Source organism: Watersipora subatra, chromosome 7 (genome assembly GCF_963576615.1).
Source record: "Watersipora subatra chromosome 7, tzWatSuba1.1, whole genome shotgun sequence".
NCBI classification, from domain to species: Eukaryota; Metazoa; Bryozoa; class Gymnolaemata; order Cheilostomatida; family Watersiporidae; genus Watersipora; species Watersipora subatra.
The window spans coordinates 26,101,264-26,120,780 of record NC_088714.1 but is presented as its reverse complement, the minus strand read 5'-3'; the positions used below and the strand labels follow the sequence as shown (position 1 = coordinate 26,120,780).

The window sequence follows — 19,517 nt, the reverse complement described above, 5'->3', positions numbered from 1 at the left end:
AATAACCAAATTATAAACTTCAAGTTATTGAGAAACATAACACATAGATAACTCAGGCATGTTTAGATATGTGTAGGTGAAAGCAACTTCTTGTAGGCCGCGATGGCCATGTTATTTAAATAGTGGTCACTGTGAACCAGGCTTTGTTGTGAACTCCAAAAATGATTCTATGATCGCAACTGCACATGTTTAATAAGATTGGCTGTTTTCCCTTTCCAGATATGAATATATAAAATTTTTTAAGCACCTGCTAGCACCTGCTAGGGGTTGCAGTCTAAAAAAAGAGTTGCCCATGCACTAATGACTTGTCATTAGGTACCAATTTCTATTCGTCCTAAACCATATTTTAATGCTAATAGAAGGTACAAGTTTATGGTTTAATATTGTGTGAAATTTCTTTTGGTAGCAGACAATGATTAGTTCAATTGTTATGTAATTCACCTTCTAAAATTGGTTGGAGCATGCAAGAATGTACAAAACTAGTTGCTAAATTAAAAACAAATAATTAGTACAGTTGGTAGAGGGGGTCTGCGTGCACCCCCCGGAAATCAATTTCTAATTGGTGTCTTCCTATGGGGAAAAATGTGTAGAAAATGGTTTGCTATGTTAAAAATTTGAAATATTGTCCCACGTGCCTTTTTTATGCAAATTAAGCCGCCATTACATGAAAATACTAAAATCGCTATAACTCCGCCAATGCAACAGATAACTGCAAAAATAAGGTGTCTAGACCCAGGTTTTGAGGGTCTAGCATCAATATAAGACCAGTCTCATAGTGACCACATGTGTTCCTGACATGTAAGATATGCAAATTAGTGCCGCCATTACTGAAAAACCTTTTTTTACCATATCTTTGCAAATGTTATAGCAATCGTGAAGAACGTGTTGCCTGTATATTCGTATTTTAAGGGTGAAAGAACATCATAAGACCAGTCGTTTTTTCATCACAAGTGTCATTTGCACATTAAGAAGAAAAAAAAATTAAGATATAGATGCTTCTGGAAATCATCTAAATGTTCCCTGTCATCACAAGCTTCAATCGTCATCGCTTTCATCGCTGTTGAAGTCAAATGAATCTGTTTCTTCGTCTTCGCAATTATCTTCTGCTTCCTCCTGATCATCAATAGTTTCAAGATCAACTAGTGAGGTAGGTAGTACTGGACCACATGACCACAATGGTTCCAGCATGCCTTCTTCTGTCTTTATCCATCCCTGGCCCTCGTCGTAGGGGTTCGGCTTTTCACAAATGGGTTCGTTAGCTCGTTTGTACAAACAAACCCGGTGGTTCACACGCTGGACATGGGGCTTCAATGCTGAAAGACATGGAGGGAGGCGAGCAAAGTCCACCTTAGATTTCAATGTTAATTTTTCATTTTCTCCTACCATCTTTCGAAGCATCTTAGATCGGACGGCATCCACAGACAAATCACGACTTTGGCTGTACATCAAGCAAGTGAATTGTTCTAACTGGTTCTAAACTGCCTCAGACCGCTTCAGTAGCTCACGAACGACTGTGTTGTCAGTTATTGGTTGATGAATAGGTGTAAAGTAGTCAACAGTTGATTTCCTTGGTGGCGGAGTTCCAGTTGCAGAGATGAAACCCCCCTAGTCCAGGCACAGGCTGTTCACCACTGCTTCCAATATACCTGCTGAAGAGCCAGACGTAGTACTCTTCTTTCTTGGTAGTATAAACTGTTTCATTTTTAACAGGTGGTGTGAATGAAGAGCCATCTGGAAACACTGGTCCAATACGAGTGAAGTGCAGGGGTGGGAGGGTTTCTGGTGTATCAACTTTCAAGCTACGCTGTTTGGATTTATCCATCATTGGAAGCATTCGGACATTTGAATTTTGGATCCCGGGCTTGACCTTCTGTACCATGATTCCCCCAGCACTGTTGACAATATTGCTGCCATGAACATTCGTTGTAGTTTTGTTGAGGTTGTCCCACTCACAATGAAATACCATGTTGCCCTCTCCTGTCACAATCTGGGGTGTGAGATAGGTTGATACCTCATCCAGGACCTTGGCCAGTGCAGTTTCCATCTCTAAACCAAAATCATATGTCTCGGAGTGACCAAGTCGGTGCAATATCTTGGTGAGCTGCTTGCTACGATACAAGTGTCGAACGGTCACACACAGTAGCATGTGCTTTGGTAATTTCCATTTTCCATCTGACACTGCACGGCAAATGTCTTGCCCAATGGAGAATACCAGTCGCTTCATCTTTTCACTTGTATCTATGTCTTCTTTTCCTGACATCACCATGCTTAGAAAATGAATGAGATCAGATGGTAGTAGATCATCACAGCTGAGGTCCATATCATCTAATGTTGGCGGCCATTGGAGGACTTTGGAGTCTTTGTAAGCCTGTAGAATATTACTGCGAAGAAGCAGAGCAGCGTTTTGGTATTTGTCTTTGCTACCAAGCGTGTAAGCTTGTGCTAAAGCATCGTTAACCGAAATATTGGAATTGTACACAAGCCAAAATGAAATTGCATCAAGTTTGTCATGATCAACCTTCAGAAAGGACACATGCTCCTTGATTGAATCATTTTGTAGACGTTTCAGAAGTTTCTCTGAGCGGTAGTTTTCATTCTTCTGCCCATTGCGTTCCAGTTCTTCAATATAGAGCAAGCGCAATGATGTTAGACGCAGGACTTCATTCCGTTGGATGACATGAGTTCGAATGTGCTCCCGTACAAAATTCAGTGCCTTCTCATAAGCGGCCGAAATCTTCGCGTGTTCAGTACGCTTTGGGTCATTTGCTCTGTTAACCCCGCGTTCAAAGTTAGCAAATGCGGTGTGGAATGATCTCAAACATGATGGGTGATGTTTTGCTTCTACAGCAAAGAGGTCTACATTTTTCACACGTCTATGAAGCCGAAACATGCCCATTTTTTCAGCTCTCGATTCAATTTGTTCCCATGCATTTTCCTTGTTTCTCCAAGATGAGAAATGGACAGGTCGTACAGTTTTTCGATCAGCACCTTTGATCTCTACTTTCTCACAAAAAATGCACTTCTCTGAAAAGACAGGTCCAGTTGAATGTGTACGAGGTGAATGCAATAGCGAGGTGGATGCCTGTGGTTCCTCAGTTGTCTTATTTTCTATAAGATGCAGATTGCCAGAGAACCGCTGATAACACTGACGGTGATACCCATTATTTTCAAGGTCCTCGGGGACAGTCTCAGGAATCTGGTCGCATACAGACTGCATACGATAGGAGATGCATGTGGCTGACAGAGCCGCAGGTCCCGGATTTCATGAAGGTGCTTTAGTTTATCAAATGCAGTTCCTTTGATTCTACTGAGTGGGGTAAAAGGCCCATGATCAGAGATGGATAACACATGAAGCATGCATACTGGTGCAGGTGAAGCAGGCTTTTTGCTCAGGCTGGTGCGTTCAGTGCTGGCAGATTCAGCATTCCTTCGCTTTGGCATGATGGCGAACTTATACCAAAACTATTACTCTGAAATGAGAAGTATAGGCCTATAACCAACATGATGAAGTGTTTTGAAATATTACTACCAATGACACTAAGTCATGCAAGTAATTGCATTAATTGTCTTATCAAATAGAGCTTGAGAGATTATATAAACACCTTTTACCTATCTGACTATAAGCAGACTAAATTATGATAAACCTAGAAAAGATAAACCTAGAATGATTCATAAATTGCTAAAAAACACACTGCTTCATCCAATATAAATGACACGGATTCAATGAATCACATCCTCTCCTATTCAGTAAAGTGTTGCCACCTATGATGAAATGATAAAAAATATTTCACTGCTTAATAAACACTAATTGGTAAGTACCCTCAGAATCTCTCATTACCTGACTATATCTCATTATAATAAAACAAATAAGCAAAAGGCACATTCAAATATAGTCTAATAATAAACATCAACCCATAAAACAAGGGTACAGGCAACACGTTCTTCACGATCGCTATAACATTTGCAAAGATATGGTAAAAAAAGGTTTTTCAGTAATGGCGGCACTAATTTGCATATCTTACATGTCAGGAACACATGTGGTCACTATGAGACTGGTCTTATATTGATGCTAGACCCTCAAAACCTGGGTCTAGACACCTTATTTTTGCAGTTATCTGTTGCATTGGCGGAGTTATAGCGATTTTAGTATTTTCATGTAATGGCGGCTTAATTTGCATAAAATAGGCACGTGGGACAATATTTCAAATTTTTAACATAGCAAACTGTTTTCTACACATTTTTCCCCATAGGAAGACATCAATTAGAAATTGATTTCCGGGGGGTGCACGCAGACCCCCTCTACCAACTAGACTAAATGTATTTAAAAAGAAAGTTAAAATTGAGTCATCTAGAACTTTGAGAGTTGTCACAGTATACAAACACCTACTTTTTTCAAAGTTTAAATACTGATCACCAAATGGTTTTTGGTCACACTCATTTCAGTTTGGCCAGCTAGTATAAAAGCTCACTCTGTATTGGGCAGCTAGTATAAAAGCTCACTCTGTATTGGGCAGCTAGTATAAAAGCTCACTCTGTATTGGGCAGCTAGTATAAAAGCTCACTCTGAATTGGCCAGCTAGTATAAAACCTCACTCTGTATTGGCCAGTATATAAATACACATTTTATCCTTGTCCCAGAACTAAAAAAAACTGCATTGTGCGAGAGTAAGATAGTCACTGAAACAACAATAATGTTTTTAGTTATTGAATTACTGATACTATTGATTTTTACCAACTTTGGTTATTCAGACTGATATACACATGTATCTTGACCTTGAAAGCTTTTAATTGGTTACCTTGCGTTGTCTAATACTCAGCAAATATTAAAGCTGATTTAGCCCAATATTATAAACACAGTTTGATAAATATTAACTTTACAGTTTACTGATGAAGCTTAAAGATTTTGTCAATTTATGAATTTGTATTTCTGCACAAAAAATCTGACTTGCATGGCATTTGAATAGCGAGTCACAAAATTAAATTTTTTTTCAAAACAAATAGTTTCTAAATTTGGTGCACACAATGAGCTTTTGGTCGTTTTAATAGACCTATTCAGTAAATAAAGAAACAAACAACAAGTATTAGTTTGCAGTTTCTGAAAGTATTCTAAAACTCTATGATTTAGAATAAAAACTTTGTTTATTAAGAAAATTAGTAGAGCTTTGTGTTCAAATAAAACGTACCAAATGAAATTATAGCGGTGTGAATAAACATTTAAAAATTGCCTCCAAATAGTTTATTAGCTCATGCTGGTATCTCAGCAATGCTATGAAATATTCAAATTTGACTTTTCCAGTGGTATTTCCTGTGCTTGCTGCTACCAATTTGGTGAAACCTGTAAACCTTTGAAAAGTACAGTTTTAAAATGCATAGTCTCTAGCAAAAACCTGCTACGATAGCAATATAAGTGCTCTTTCTAAGCTTGATCTGAGGCTCATACCTAGAAACCTTTATACTTACATAATGTTGCTTATGATTATGTTTTTTTTGAAAAAGATGCTGAGTCCCTGGTAATTCTTGAATGTCTTTACATTATGCATGGTATATGAGCTGAGCTTAACATTTTTTAATGTAAACTTTGTACAGATGTACAAAATACTTAACAGGTTGTAGCTCAGTTTAAAATAGTTTGCAATGCTAGACCAATAGTAGATTTGTTAGAAACTAATTACTTAGGTAAATATGTGTTGAAAGTATCTTTTTGTGAGGTATTTGCATGTAAATGAAGGCTTTTGAACCTATTCACATACTTAACTAAATAATATTCCAAGTATACTAAATAAAACTATAAATGTAACTAAATATTCTTACTGTAGGAGAAAATCTTGCTTTGAATAAGGAGGCCAGACAAAGCAGCACCTACACAGGTTCCACAGGTTACGGAAGTTACCCAGCTAGCAAGGCTGTTAATGGCAATTTCGGCATTGAAGACTTTTCACATACAGAACCTACAGGTACTAGATGGTGGACAGTTGATCTTGGACAAAGATACGTCATTGGACAAATCAAGCTTTATAATCGGTGGGATTGCTGCCGTAAGTATAGCTTAATCTATATAAATGTCAGTCTGTTTGTCGTGTGTCCAGATAAAGAGACTAAAATATAGGAATGAAAAATCTGCGTCACAGATGATTAAATTTGATCCTCTGCAATCCTTCCAGTCAGCAGCCCAGCAATCTAATCCACTACATTACGATACCCAAATCGTCAATGGTTGTTTTCACATTCATTATCCCGATTAAAATACTCACGCTTAAAACTGTTATGTCATTAACTAGCACTGACAATTGCTCATTACGGAAAGATTATTAAGCTGTCTGCGAACACGACAATCATTTTAACAAAGGTAAGCTTACTTTTACTGGCTTACCAGATAAGTTACTCAAACTCATGGAGCAATTATTTTATCACCTGTGCAGCGCTGAACATTAGTTAGTTTGAAATACAATCATTTAAGCAAAGATAATAATGTATTAATGAATAGCACAGATATGACTGCCAACCTCAACTTTTTAACTTTAACTTCAAATTTTTATACTAAAATAAGCAAGTGTAAATTATTTTTAGTTAAAATAAAAATTGTGTTTTTTAGGTTAGAAAAAATAAACTAGTAAGGAGTGGTAAACAAGCATTAAAATGCAAATTAACAATAAATGAAAAAAATGTGTTTTTATGAGTACTATCAAATCAAGGCATCCATTGAGCTGCAATATCCAAACGCTTAGCATTAAACAAGCTATTGTACTAAAGTAATCTACGTAGGAACATCATTGTTTCCTTTCTTTCAAGTGTATACCTGATATACTGGTTAGTTAACTACACATTAATTACAAATGTTTGCACAAAGCCTACTAAAGCCATACCATGGTGGTCTTGACCATAAGTAACTGCGGCACATAATTTACTTACAACACACGTGTTGGCTATGCCAAAGACATATTTTGTGCGTAGTGAATCCTTAAACAAGCAGATGAAATAAAATTTAGCATTAGTAAAACATTATTATCATTCTGATGCATGAAAAAAGCTGTGACATACAAAGTCTCATTGTAAATTGCTCTGCAGTTTTGAAACACTTTATCAATATTCTATTCTGCTCATCATGCTGGTGATAATATCATAGTATGCATACAAGTTGAACTTACGGTAGATATAAAGTTGTTATGTTATTAAAAGGAAATGATTCATAAAGCATTATTCTGTGGCTATAAATATGTTTAAATATGTTTACAGAAGAGAGACTCGCTAAAATAACAACACTGACATCAATACTTGACAATCCAACTGACCCTTCTCTCTCATCTCCTGACTGGATAGCTAGAGCCTACCGTGAACCAGCCTATGCTGCTGTTGGCATCATAGACTTTAAACCTGCTATACAAGCTCAACATGTGGCTGTTTACAGCTCACTTGATTCGACACCACTGGCCCTGCTTGAAGTTGAAGTTTATGGTAAGTGTATATAAATACCTATGTTTATTTTGTGTATTTTACAACAGGAAACGAGACACCACTAAAAGCTGATGTGTTAGAATCTAAAACTAATCGTTCATCATGTTATTGTTTAGCCACAAACAACTTAGCCTTTGATAAGACAATCAGTCAGAGCAGAACTTCTGGCAGTGACTAGTTGATAAAGTTGATAAATAGATAGAGTAACTTTACTTATTGAGCTTTGCTATAGAAATTGAAACATTACCTAATGCTAGGCAACCTGACACCTTAAGACCCTTTTTTGCTAAAAATAGACATAGAGAGCTGAAATTCTGCATACTGTTTGGAAGCTAGGTACTTATTAACCACACAAAAAATCATTGTGTTTGATGCAGTAGTTTTAGAGATATGGCCATCAATAAAAATTTTCAGATGTCTACCCATTCAGATTTTGTGAATCAGCTGCTATGCCAAAATGTTTTTTCTTGGTGTCAAATTGAAGCTCAGAATGTGCTTCTAAAAGTCCTCAAAACAGAATTTTGATATCGATTACAAAACTAATTTTTGAGCAAAAAAATGATACCAATCGATATGACAAAACTGCGACAGATGATTTACAGAATAACAAAAAAGGTACTGATTTCAGGCATGCAAGCAAAGTTTCTCAACTCTTTCTAGAGAATGTTCCCAACCAACTGCAAGAGAAAGTCAACCTTACCAATCCTATCTTCAACTGCTTGTTTGTAGTTGCTGTTGACTTACTTCAGCAGTGCGTCAATTCGTTACTCCACCTTTTCAAGAGTATGAAACTGAGCCACTGCGAAAGAAAGTAAACCTTACCGATTCCCTCTTCAACTTCTGCTCTTTATGCCGCTGTCTCTGTTGCTCAGCAATTCTGCGACATGCTGTTGACCTACTTCAGCAGTCCCATCAATTCTATACTCAGCATTTTCAAGAGTATAAAACCAAGCGACTGCAAAAGAAAGTAAACCTTACCGATGCTACCTTCAACTTCTGCTTTTTATGCCGCTGTCTCTGTTGCTCAGTAGTTCTGCGACATGCTGTTGACTTACTGCTACAAGCAATTGGCTTTTTCCTCGAATCTTTCAAAAGGAAAAAGCTAATGAATTGCAGGAGAAAGTAAACTTTACCACGATGGTGACTTATTCTGTATTTACTGATGCTCCTCTTCAATCTCTGCTCATCTTGCATGCAACTATTTCTTCTTACCTACAACCAAACCAAAATATGTTTGCACTCTAAATACTTCAGTCTAACTACTATTGAATACTACTATGTATAATACTCTAACCAACATTTCGCTATACCTCTGAATTGGGCACCAAATCTTCCAGCCGCATAGGTTACCCCTTCTTTATGTCGCTGCCTTTGTTGTTCAGTAGTTCTGCGACATACTTTCGACTTCCTCTGGCTGCTACTGACAATCTTTCTCTTCAATCTGTCCTCATCTTTGGCTTTTGCATGATGTGATGAATTCTCGCCTACAAGCAAACCAAAATACTTTTGTACCCTAAATACTTCAGTTCTACCACCATTGAAGACCATCACAGCCATCGTCGCACCCACTGTCACGACACGCTTACCACACCACTGGGTCTTCGAGCAACGTCGCCAGATTTCTCCATTCAAGCATTCGTTCGCATTCTGCGTAGTCACATTCGCACACCGCTCCAACAATCGCTCATCTGACAATCGCTCATACACCAGCAAGATCATACTCAACATCGCATTCGGCAAGTCAGGTTTTGAAGGCAACTTGCTGGGATTCTTATACCAGCACCAGCTATCACGAGGGCAATAATCATGCTGCGGATGCGCGTCATCAGACGTGATGTGATACGGCGCGGCCAAAATTGCTTTTTTCATTCCATCAATGTCGCCCGGATTCTGAGTAATGGCGTTGCAATAATAAGACTGCAAATCTTGCATCAAGGGTTCTGTAAGCTTGCCTTTACCGGAAATAGGCGTTGACGTCTTGCTATATGAAACTTTGAGGTTTTTCAAGTGAGTCATCAAACGCTTAGCAACATGATTTATACACTCTTCCTTCTTGACACTGACATCACCGTACACGTTCAGACTACGCACCGCATCATACGCTGCACTGTCGCCATCACCAAGAAAAACAGTATATCGTAAAGGCCCTGTTGTAGATCTCTGCCAGATGATCTTTGCTGCGTCTCTCTCCATAGCACCGCTCGAGCCGTCATGGTTCTTCTGGCAATCATCTTGGTGTTTCTTCCAGAACTCGTTGTAATTGCTGTCCTCTTTCTTTGGTCCTTTCTCACACACCTGGCAGAAGTTTGACATCACTTCAAAATCTACAACATATCCAGTAAGAACATCTATAGCAACAAATACACCATTGTGTGAACTAAGTCCACGCTTCTGCCATGTACCGTCATAACTTACAGCTATATCTACAGTATCTACATCAACATCAGTCCTACGTTCCGCAAGCTTCAGGTGCTCTTCCTTTACAATATTCCTAATGATTCTAAAATGATCCTCTAAAGCTGTAGTGCATGCAGTAGCTAACTCATCTAACTTAGTGTAGTATGCACGAGAAGCAATAGGCTGAGGTAAATTTAGATCTGCAATAAAACTACACGCCTGTTTGTATCCTACCCCGTTACTCTTACAGAAATAAACAAACCTATTATTAATATCGTAAGCCTTACCATTTACCACACTTGAGGATGTGTGCTGCGACATAATCGTGGTCTCACAATCATGACAAACTACTTCAAATAAACTAGACGACCATAGACATTAGCGCTCTCAACTAACCCTACATTCCTACTAGAACAGGCATAACAAACTATACAAGATACTAAGCTATTTAAAAATTCCAAACTAACTACCCTATAACTGCCTGCACAGACACTGCTTGCGGCAGCACCACCAGAAGGAATGTCAGCACCAGCAGAAATAGGGTCGCTAGCAGAATACTTCCTGAATGTCTCCAGCTTGCGCTTGGACGCAGAAACTGGAACAGCAACAGAAACTGGAACAGCAACAGAAACTGGAACAGCAACAGAATCTGTAGCAGCAGCAGAATCTGAAGCAGCAGCAGAATCTGCATCAGCACAAGCTAAAGCATAAGATGCTGATGGTGCTGATGTAAGAAGAGATGAGCTCGGCGGTGTTGTGGCAGCATCAATTTTCTACAAATAAAAAATAATTTATGATGCTTAGGAATTATTGGTTACAGATAATTATTTGCTGAGACTTCATATTTATCTTGGGTTCATATTCTGCGATGTATACAACATAAACAGCATACTGAAGCACCATAGCTAACTTTACCACTGATAGAAGGGCTAATAGGAAATCTTCAACACGAATGCGTCGCAGCGAATAGCATAACACCAACTAGGTATTATCGATACATAACCAACATTTTATAATTGATACTGTTGATTTTTTTGGTTTAGCCTAATGAAATAAATAGAAGCTGAAAAGATATTTAGTAACTAATTAAAACTAGTCATGGCGACTAAAAATTGAATCGAAATAAATCAAAAATAGCGAGACGATAATACTAACATCATCAGCAGTCTTTTTAGATTGAAAGAATCCTTTCCTTTTCTTCTTGCCGTATGAACTGGGTGTATATCTCGTTGCCATCTTGTAATAATGTGAGAGTGAGTAATAATGTGAGTGAATAATGTGAGAGAGTTTTCGAAACGCGTGCGTTTGGGTCTTCGGTCAGAGACAAAAGGAATGAGCTCATCAATGGCTTCGCAATGTTTACAATCGCTACTACGTCACAGCGGCATTTCATTGGTCAATTTCAATTATGCGTTGATTTTATTTGATAAGAAAAAAGCAGCTCCGCCGCAAATCAAACCAGCAGGTTTTATTTGCTTCAAGGTTATCCTTTTGGCGGGAATAAAAAAGCTCTCACTCTTTATTGGTTGATTGACAGTGAATATTATCAGTACGATTGAAAAGATCACGTGTTGAGCTTTCGTTTGGTATATAGATTTCAGTTGATATCGGCCGATAAGAAGCCGTTTATTATGCAAATAAAGAGGTCGTAAGGGTTGCATTCTTGCGGTTTTCTTTGGTTTATTACAGGGTCGCAATAAAAGGCTCATTTGTATAGTTTGCATTAGTTTCTGTCAATAAAATGAATATCTGTTGAAAGAGCACGTTCTACTGCTTACAGTGCTTCATAAATCTGCAATTTAGGAAAATTTGACAAAAATTCAAAAATTTTGTACATCATGGCCTTTGATAAGAGAGTCAGTCAGAGCAGAACTTCTGGGCGTGACTAGTTGATAAAGTTGATAAATAAATGGAATTACTTTACTTATTGTGCTTTGCTACAGAAATTGAAACATTACCTAATGCTAGTGTGTTAAAACCTATAACTACTCAGTAGCTATGTTTTTATTTAGCTCCAAACAACCTAGCCTATAATAAAACAGCCAGCCAAAGCAGCACTTTTGACGACTTCTCGGCAGAAAAGGCAAACAATGGAATCTATACAGACCTCTCTCAAACTAACTCTACTGGGGTAGAATGGTGGAGAGTAGACTTGGGAGAGAAATACAGCATTGGTATTATTGAGATATATGCGATAAAGAATTCATGTGAGTAGAAATAATTTTATTTGTTTCATTTAGACATTAGTATAATAAATTAGCTACTACAAGCAGTAACCACAATGAACAAATTACACCGCCTATCAATAATCGTAATAAAGAAATATTTAAAATAAAAAATGGTCTTTCTGCAAAATTTTATCAGTTTTTCTGGTTTACGCGTTTCTATATTTTAACGAAAAATACACGAATATTTAAAAGTTCAACTATCAAGTAGGTATGAAAGACAAAAATTGAGAGAAGGGAATAAAACTATTAATATGCAAAAACTCATATTAATATGCAATAAAAAACGTCAGATTCATGGCATCACATATTTATTTATTTCCCTTTTTCTGATTAAGTTGACGATATAAATGGCCTACTGATAAGCTGACATAATCTATCTTATTTTTTTGAAGAATACCAAAATTTAATCTGTAGTTGTTCTGTATCATCAGAACTTTGGCAAATATAACTAGTTGGTTATTATCAGAGTTATCTACTCAATTAGAAAAAATACCAATGATCAACATAAGTAAATCACTATTTTGTTAAGTGTGTAGTTAAGCTCTCTGCAGTGCAAGACATATACAAATCAAAACAACATAACTTTCCATCTTATTTCTGTAAGCCTGTAAAAAGACGTTTTTATATTCATTGTCTTATTTTATTTAAAACTTATGCTCATTTTTAATAAGTTAATAATTGGATACTAGTTTAGTTGATTAACCCACAAGTTAATTACATGTCTCCAAAACTGTGTGAATCCTCAGAGCTTGTGAGTTTAATATATGTGTAACTAAATTTACATGTCTTTAAATTGAGGCTTGTAGATTTCTGTAGATTTTGTATGACTCTCATAATATGATCCAACATGATACAGCCAACTGCCTCGATTAAAATTGCAAGACAGCCTTGCATAAAAATGATAGAGAAATATATTTTAGGTTTGAAAGTGAGTTGTCAAATTAAAACAAGAATATCTGATAAGCCAAAAAGGTTTAGAGCAAAATTTTGTTTAATCCTTGATTTTGATAATTAATATTTATTTATTTTTCTTAAAACTTTAAAAGAAACAAATTAGTGTTTTCTTTAATTAGCCACATGTTATTACAATATTCAAGTTTGGTACAATATATTTTAGATTGATAAGTTTTACATTTGTGGTAATATGTTGGTGAAGCCGAGGCTCAAGATTTTTATAAATTTAAATTTTAATGTTTTGGATTGTAATAATCTTATGCTCGCCTCATAATAAAATGTTTGCGGTTCATCAATAAGGTACGTGGCATGTTGGTAACACGCATTTTGAAGACAAACTCAAAGTTGGCGAGTTAACATCCAGCTAAATGAATGCTTATGGCAGATCCAATTTCAAAATGTATACTTTTTCTTTGTTTCACCATGTATACCACATACTGGGACAAATGCAGATTTTCTTTACAATTTCCTTTCCAAAATGTTCCTTAATGCAAAAAGAATTCATAATTGACCTTAATGGTTACACTTTTACAGTCGCTGCCTCACCTAAATGTCTAGTTCAACAAATTAATTAAGCTCTTTTGCATAGCAGAAGCCGCATATCATGGCTCGGCGTATTGGTTGCGTATGGCCAAGACCCACATGGCGTGGCAATAGTGCAAACATTTATAATTATTGAATGATTAACTAACTAGCGTATCAGATGTACACTTAAATAAAATGAAACAATCATCTTCCTGCGTTTGACCAATAAAAGGTTTTTACTACCCTTCTAAGCTGACCTTTGCTTAGCAAAATCAAATCAATTTATCGGAAATTTTTTTGCACTGACCAGACATACTAGATGTCTGATCAGTGTAGAGATTACGGCTACAGAAAGTTTACTAGTTGTATGTCAATGTACTTCTGCAGATTATCTATTGAGCAACAGCTCTTCTAAAGATGAATACTTAATTTTAACAGGAATAATTATGTCATAAGCTATAATAATATCTATAACCGGTCTGACTTGAGACATAATCATTCTAGGTAATAGCAAGAAATGCCAAACAGGTGTTCAGATTTGTTCTGCAGGACAGTTACTGCCTTTTTATGGCATTAGCTGATGTAAAATTTTATGCTAATTAACTTATTACAAAAATACTTTTGATAGATTTTACGATGAAAAGTAATAAAAATTTTGCGAAAAACACATATTTGAAAGCCATGACGCTCTATTTTTAACCTTTTTTCTGTAATGACGTTTAATTAGAGGTGACATTCAAATAGAGGTTGGAGTTGTATTTCCAAATAGCTTGTCAGACTTTTCAGGAGCTAATTTAACCTTCTTACGGGCGAAGCGAATGTCGCCTCTATTTTGCTTTCTCCGTGATATGGAGCGACATTAATTTTTTGAGTGCATTTATTGAGCTTTCAGTTTTTTATTTGAATGCATATTTCTATTTAATAACTATATTTAATAAAGTTGCGTTCAAGCTCATTGCGCTCATTGATATGTTTACTACAGTTTACCGAAGAGTTATGATCATCGATCCATCATAAGCCGACTTCAGATAACTGGTGTGATGCTATAAAATAATATGCTATAAACTTGGAAATTCATAGGTTATATTACAATAATAATAATCTATCAAATGCTACAAACAAATATTGAAGAACAAGTGACATAAACAAATCATGATTATAATACTTGTAGAAACAAAAATTAACCTTTTTGAAACAGAAGTATTTGCAAAGTTAGCACTGCAGGTTGTGTTTTTAATAATTGCTTATGTATGAAATTATTTTATTTTTTCTGGTTGTTCAATAGCTTCCACAGTGTCTGCTAATTTTAGTTTATTTTGCCCAGCTGATCCAGTCAATACTAACATCCAAACTAACTTTTAGCAGAGCAAAACTTTTATGCGTTGCTATTTGAACAACCTTTTGAAACAACAATAAATCTTTACCCGCATGCACGCTTAGCACATACTATAGTCTGATAGTAGTAGCCCAACAACAGTTCATTATATTTGCTAATAGTATCAAAAGAACTTTAAACAAGGAACTACTGTTGGTTTGACACAGTTATTAATAATTTCTGTGATGTTGGTTTCAAAGTTGTATAACAAATATTGTAAGCTTCGCAATAGAAACAAAAAATTCATGCAAACGGCAACCATGATAGAAATAATTGTTATTGTTGTAACCACATCATTATTAATATTATTTTGTGGCCAGTTCTACTAATCATTTTTTGTTAAGTTTGTAAAGATCATAAATTGTCAAAAGGACAGTCGAATAGAAGTGATGCTCAGCTCAAGGGTAGCGGTCTTTTTTTCAATCCTTCTCCAATAGTGTCGGTCAAATAGAGATGGCATTCAAATAAAGGTGTTCTTCAAATAAAGGTAGCGTTCAAATAGAGGTTTAACAGTAGATGTGGTTTTGTCAAAATCAGGTTTTACTAAACATTTTAATACATTCAAGTAAAAGAAATATATGGTAAAGAATTAATTAATAGTCCTGAAGATGAACGAAAAGCTTGGATTAATTTGAACAAGTTTTTTCCGAATGAGCGCCTCTATTAGTTTCTTGGTATCTAGTCTAGTTGTACAGGCAGTGTTTCCATCATTATTATGACCATGTTAGTTTGTCAGTATTACAATGGCTATTTTCATTGTGGTTTCAATATGAATCTACAGTCTTTTTTAATTAATTTACTCCAAAACAACCTTATATGGTTATATCCATTTCCTCTCTATTTCTCTATTGAAAGGAGAATTTGGAGTTTATTGGAGTTTCATTAAACTCCAATTTCAATGACTTCACTTTATTTTGTTTTTGTAAATATAAATCAAACGGTTATTATTAGTCAAGCAAATCATGTATAGTTTCAATATGTTACAACTATTTTGAATTTGTGTGTTAGTGTTTTTAGAAGTTTAAATTAATCAACTTTTGCGATCCTATTAATTTTTAAAATACCCATTATTGAGTGCAAAAAATTTCATGTAAAAGTTTGGGTTGCTTTAATGTAAGAATCATAACATTATTTTTATATTTCCTAAATTTTTTTGAACAAGTTTGTTAAACAACTTTCAGCCAACACTCTAGAGAAGATATCTATATTAACCTCAAATTATGAGTCTCCACATGCTCCTGCTCTTGACTCTGATGAATGGACACAAAGAAGCTATCAAGGACCACCATATGGTGAAGTAGGAGTGATACAGCTTGCAACTCCAGTTGAAGGACGCCATGTAGCAGTCTTTAGTGAGAGCTCTGATCAGCCTCTGTCTTTAACAGAAGTGGTTGTCTATGGTATGAGTTTTATTCAGACATGTATCTTGAAAGTGCTTTTGTGGTTGCGACTGCTTGAGAGTGTATTGATAATGTACAGAATGGCAGTGCATTCTAACGTTGAAATACTAGCACATCAGTTAAATTCAGTAGAACAGAATATTTTGATTTAAATCTTAAAAAAACACATGTAACCAACCCATTATGATATTTTTTATTAGTGAAGTGACTTCACTAATTAAATTAAAATTATAAAAAGTATAAAATTAAACACGCTCAGAGTTTTAGCCAGAACTCAAGTGAGTTACATGCCTCATGGTTCTTAAGATATAAATATTTTGAATTAGGTCATTTGCATGTGATTGGACGTTTAATACTACAGTATGAGCATTCAGAAAACTCTATCACCTAAGCCTTCTGTTTCTATATTTTATATTTTACCATCTAACTATAAACCACTCGAATTATTACCAAAAGAGATGTTTATACTAAAGACTTTTACTTCGAAACTTCACACACTTAGACAGTAACCAATGTTGGTTTTGATGCAAAGTAGCTTACAAATAAATGACACCATGCATGAACAATGTTCTGGTCTATGTTTGACAGTCAGTTTCTTTGTTCATCACTTGCAATAGTATATGATTCAATATTTTTTATTTTATTGGCAATATTTTTTCTCGATTTCATCTTTATTTGCAGTATTGATCAGAGACAAACAATAAATAATCAAACCTATATTTCATACTTTAGTAAACTTAGTAAAATTTTAAAAACATATTACCAAAGCATACTAGTTATTCTTTGTAGCTTTCTTAACAAAATTGCTGATCATCCTTTAACTTCTGTATTATATGGTTAACAATATGTGCTACCTCTATTTCGTTATACAGCTGGCCAGCGAGGATGATGCTCCAATTCAAACGTAGTTTTTACTGGCAAAAGTTTCTAAAAATTTAACTATTGCCATACGTTGGTTGTACATGAATTTAGTCTTTTATAAATTTGCCAGTAACAATTAATAAGGTGATTTTTGAAAAATACAACATAACATGCTAAAATATTCTGAAGTTGTTGTAAATAACATCGCGCTAATGTGGTGGACACCGAGCAACAAATTTATGTTTAATGTATTATCCTTATAAAATTGCGTATAATTATTTTTACATATTTTTCGCATATTGCGTCTGTCTTTTTTATTGTGTCTTATTGGCAATAACTTGTTAGTTTAGCTATAACTAAGCCAACTTATTAGTTTCCTACCCGGTTCCATTATGCGGAATGGAGCAAGATATATGTATAAACTAGTTGTGCCTCCCAGCGTTGCCCGGGTATTAAAAATCAGCTTATAGCCAGTTAAAAGTGATGAGAGTTGCCTACCACTTGCTATTAGCCTGGCACAATGCCAATCAAAAATGGTACTAAAAATCAGCTTATAAACAATGAGAAATAATGAGAGTTGCCCGCCACTTGCTATTCGCCTGGCACATTGCTAATGGAAAATTCAGTAAGCTAGTTAATAAGCGGTAGGCTTCTCATGACGGTAAGTCATGGCGTTGCCCAGCTACAGCTATTCTAATAATAGCTGTAGCTGGAGGGACACACATATTTTGAGAAATATATACATGTATATAGATAGGGAGCGCTCATAATATGAGGGCAGAGTAGTCGCAGCTACACAACTAATGAAATTATCTTCGGAATAAAACCGATGAAAAACCACACTTAATTCTTTTACATTTATGCAATATTTTTTCAGACCTAGATCATGCCTGAGTAAAGGCCGACGAATTTTTTACACTATGATTATCATTTTAATAAAAGGACAGCAAAACCAACTTCGGCATACATCATAGTCTTTTAGCACTGCTATTTCAATGTGCCAAGCAATACAATCGTTTGAAAATTCATTCGTAAAAAATAGTCTAAGTTTTGCAAGGTGGCACTATCTTTTGCTAACATAAAGACAAATAATGAGTTTGTTATGTTTTGTAGCTTTTGTGATTCTCATATGTTAGGTGCTAATTTAATTCACATTCTTGATTTTAGATTTACCAATAATATGATCTAATGCAACAATAATTTTTTTAGAATACAATTACGCACAAACAGGTAATACAACTCAGAGTTCAACCAAAGAACAGAGTGTTAGTAGCTTTGCAGTAGATGGAGACTTGGCTACCTTATCAAGAACCACAAATAAGATTGATTCATGGTGGATGGTCGATCTTGGACGACTGATTCTATTCAAAAGTATAGAGGTCTTTGTCAGAAATGGAACATGCTCCCCAGGAAACATTGAATGCTGTATGTTGTCTCTTATATAACATATGCGTCCATAGCGCATAAAAATTCTTAACGATATCTTGTGACCGCTAGCTGATTCAAATATTGATTTATAATAAACCCATAAGATACTAATAGGATGCTGTGAATTTGGTGCAAAAAACTGATGTTTTCGAGGATAAAAAATTTGTTTTAATTACGTTTCATGGTACGCACTAACTGTTGATAAATGAAATTATGGTTTTTTTAACTTGCACAATAATTTCTTGCACAGGTAATCCTATGAAAAGTAATATATTTTTTACAACTTCTCCTGTAGATAGGCAGCCTCAAAGAGCCTCAAAGAGTCTCTACTTTTGATAAGCAAGTTTAGTAACAAAGTCCAGCATTACCGAAGTTTTGAATTAATTTGCTGCAGCACCTCAAAGTAGAATATCATGTAAAATTCTTTATCATTCTAAAAACATTCATAATAGAAACATTAGAAATAAAATTTTTAAATTCATAAACGATATAACAATTGATCAAACATAAAAAGCATTATTTTTAAATGGAGTAACAAAGATTAAAATATAAATAAAGTCTAGCAAGGAATATACTTGTACGATAAATTAAACATTTTATTAGCTTAGTAATTTCAATGAATATGTGTCACAATTCTTGTACACTTTAACTTGCACTGTAAAAGTAATAATTTTGCTCCAATATTAGCAACTTGAGTAAAATAAGTTATATTTCTTATTGAGTCAACTATGCCTATGATATGCAGCATGTATTTTTATATACTGTATTTATAGCTTCTCGACTTAGTGGTCTCTACTTGCTGACAAGCAAGGTCGATGCTAATACTGCTCTAAGTACTGACTCTAGCAGTGTATGGGCAACAAGCTACAAAAACAACACAGCACAAGGAGACAGTTT

The 19,517-nt window shown here is 35.3% G+C and overlaps 1 protein-coding gene across 1 annotated transcript in view; it reads left to right on the top strand.

The window, feature by feature from the left end:
- The first annotated feature begins 3,227 nt into the window (after positions 1-3,227).
- LOC137400595 (uncharacterized) overlaps positions 3,228-19,517 on the top strand; it is a 42,352-nt gene continuing 26,062 nt past the window's right edge. Inside the window, exons 1-6 of the mRNA XM_068086926.1 lie at positions 3,228-3,270; positions 5,817-6,035; positions 7,234-7,452; positions 11,862-12,056; positions 16,113-16,331; positions 18,402-18,617. Of these exons, the coding sequence (XP_067943027.1) occupies positions 3,228-3,270; positions 5,817-6,035; positions 7,234-7,452; positions 11,862-12,056; positions 16,113-16,331; positions 18,402-18,617 (1,111 nt within the window). The remainder of the gene's footprint in view (positions 3,271-5,816; positions 6,036-7,233; positions 7,453-11,861; positions 12,057-16,112; positions 16,332-18,401; positions 18,618-19,517) is intronic.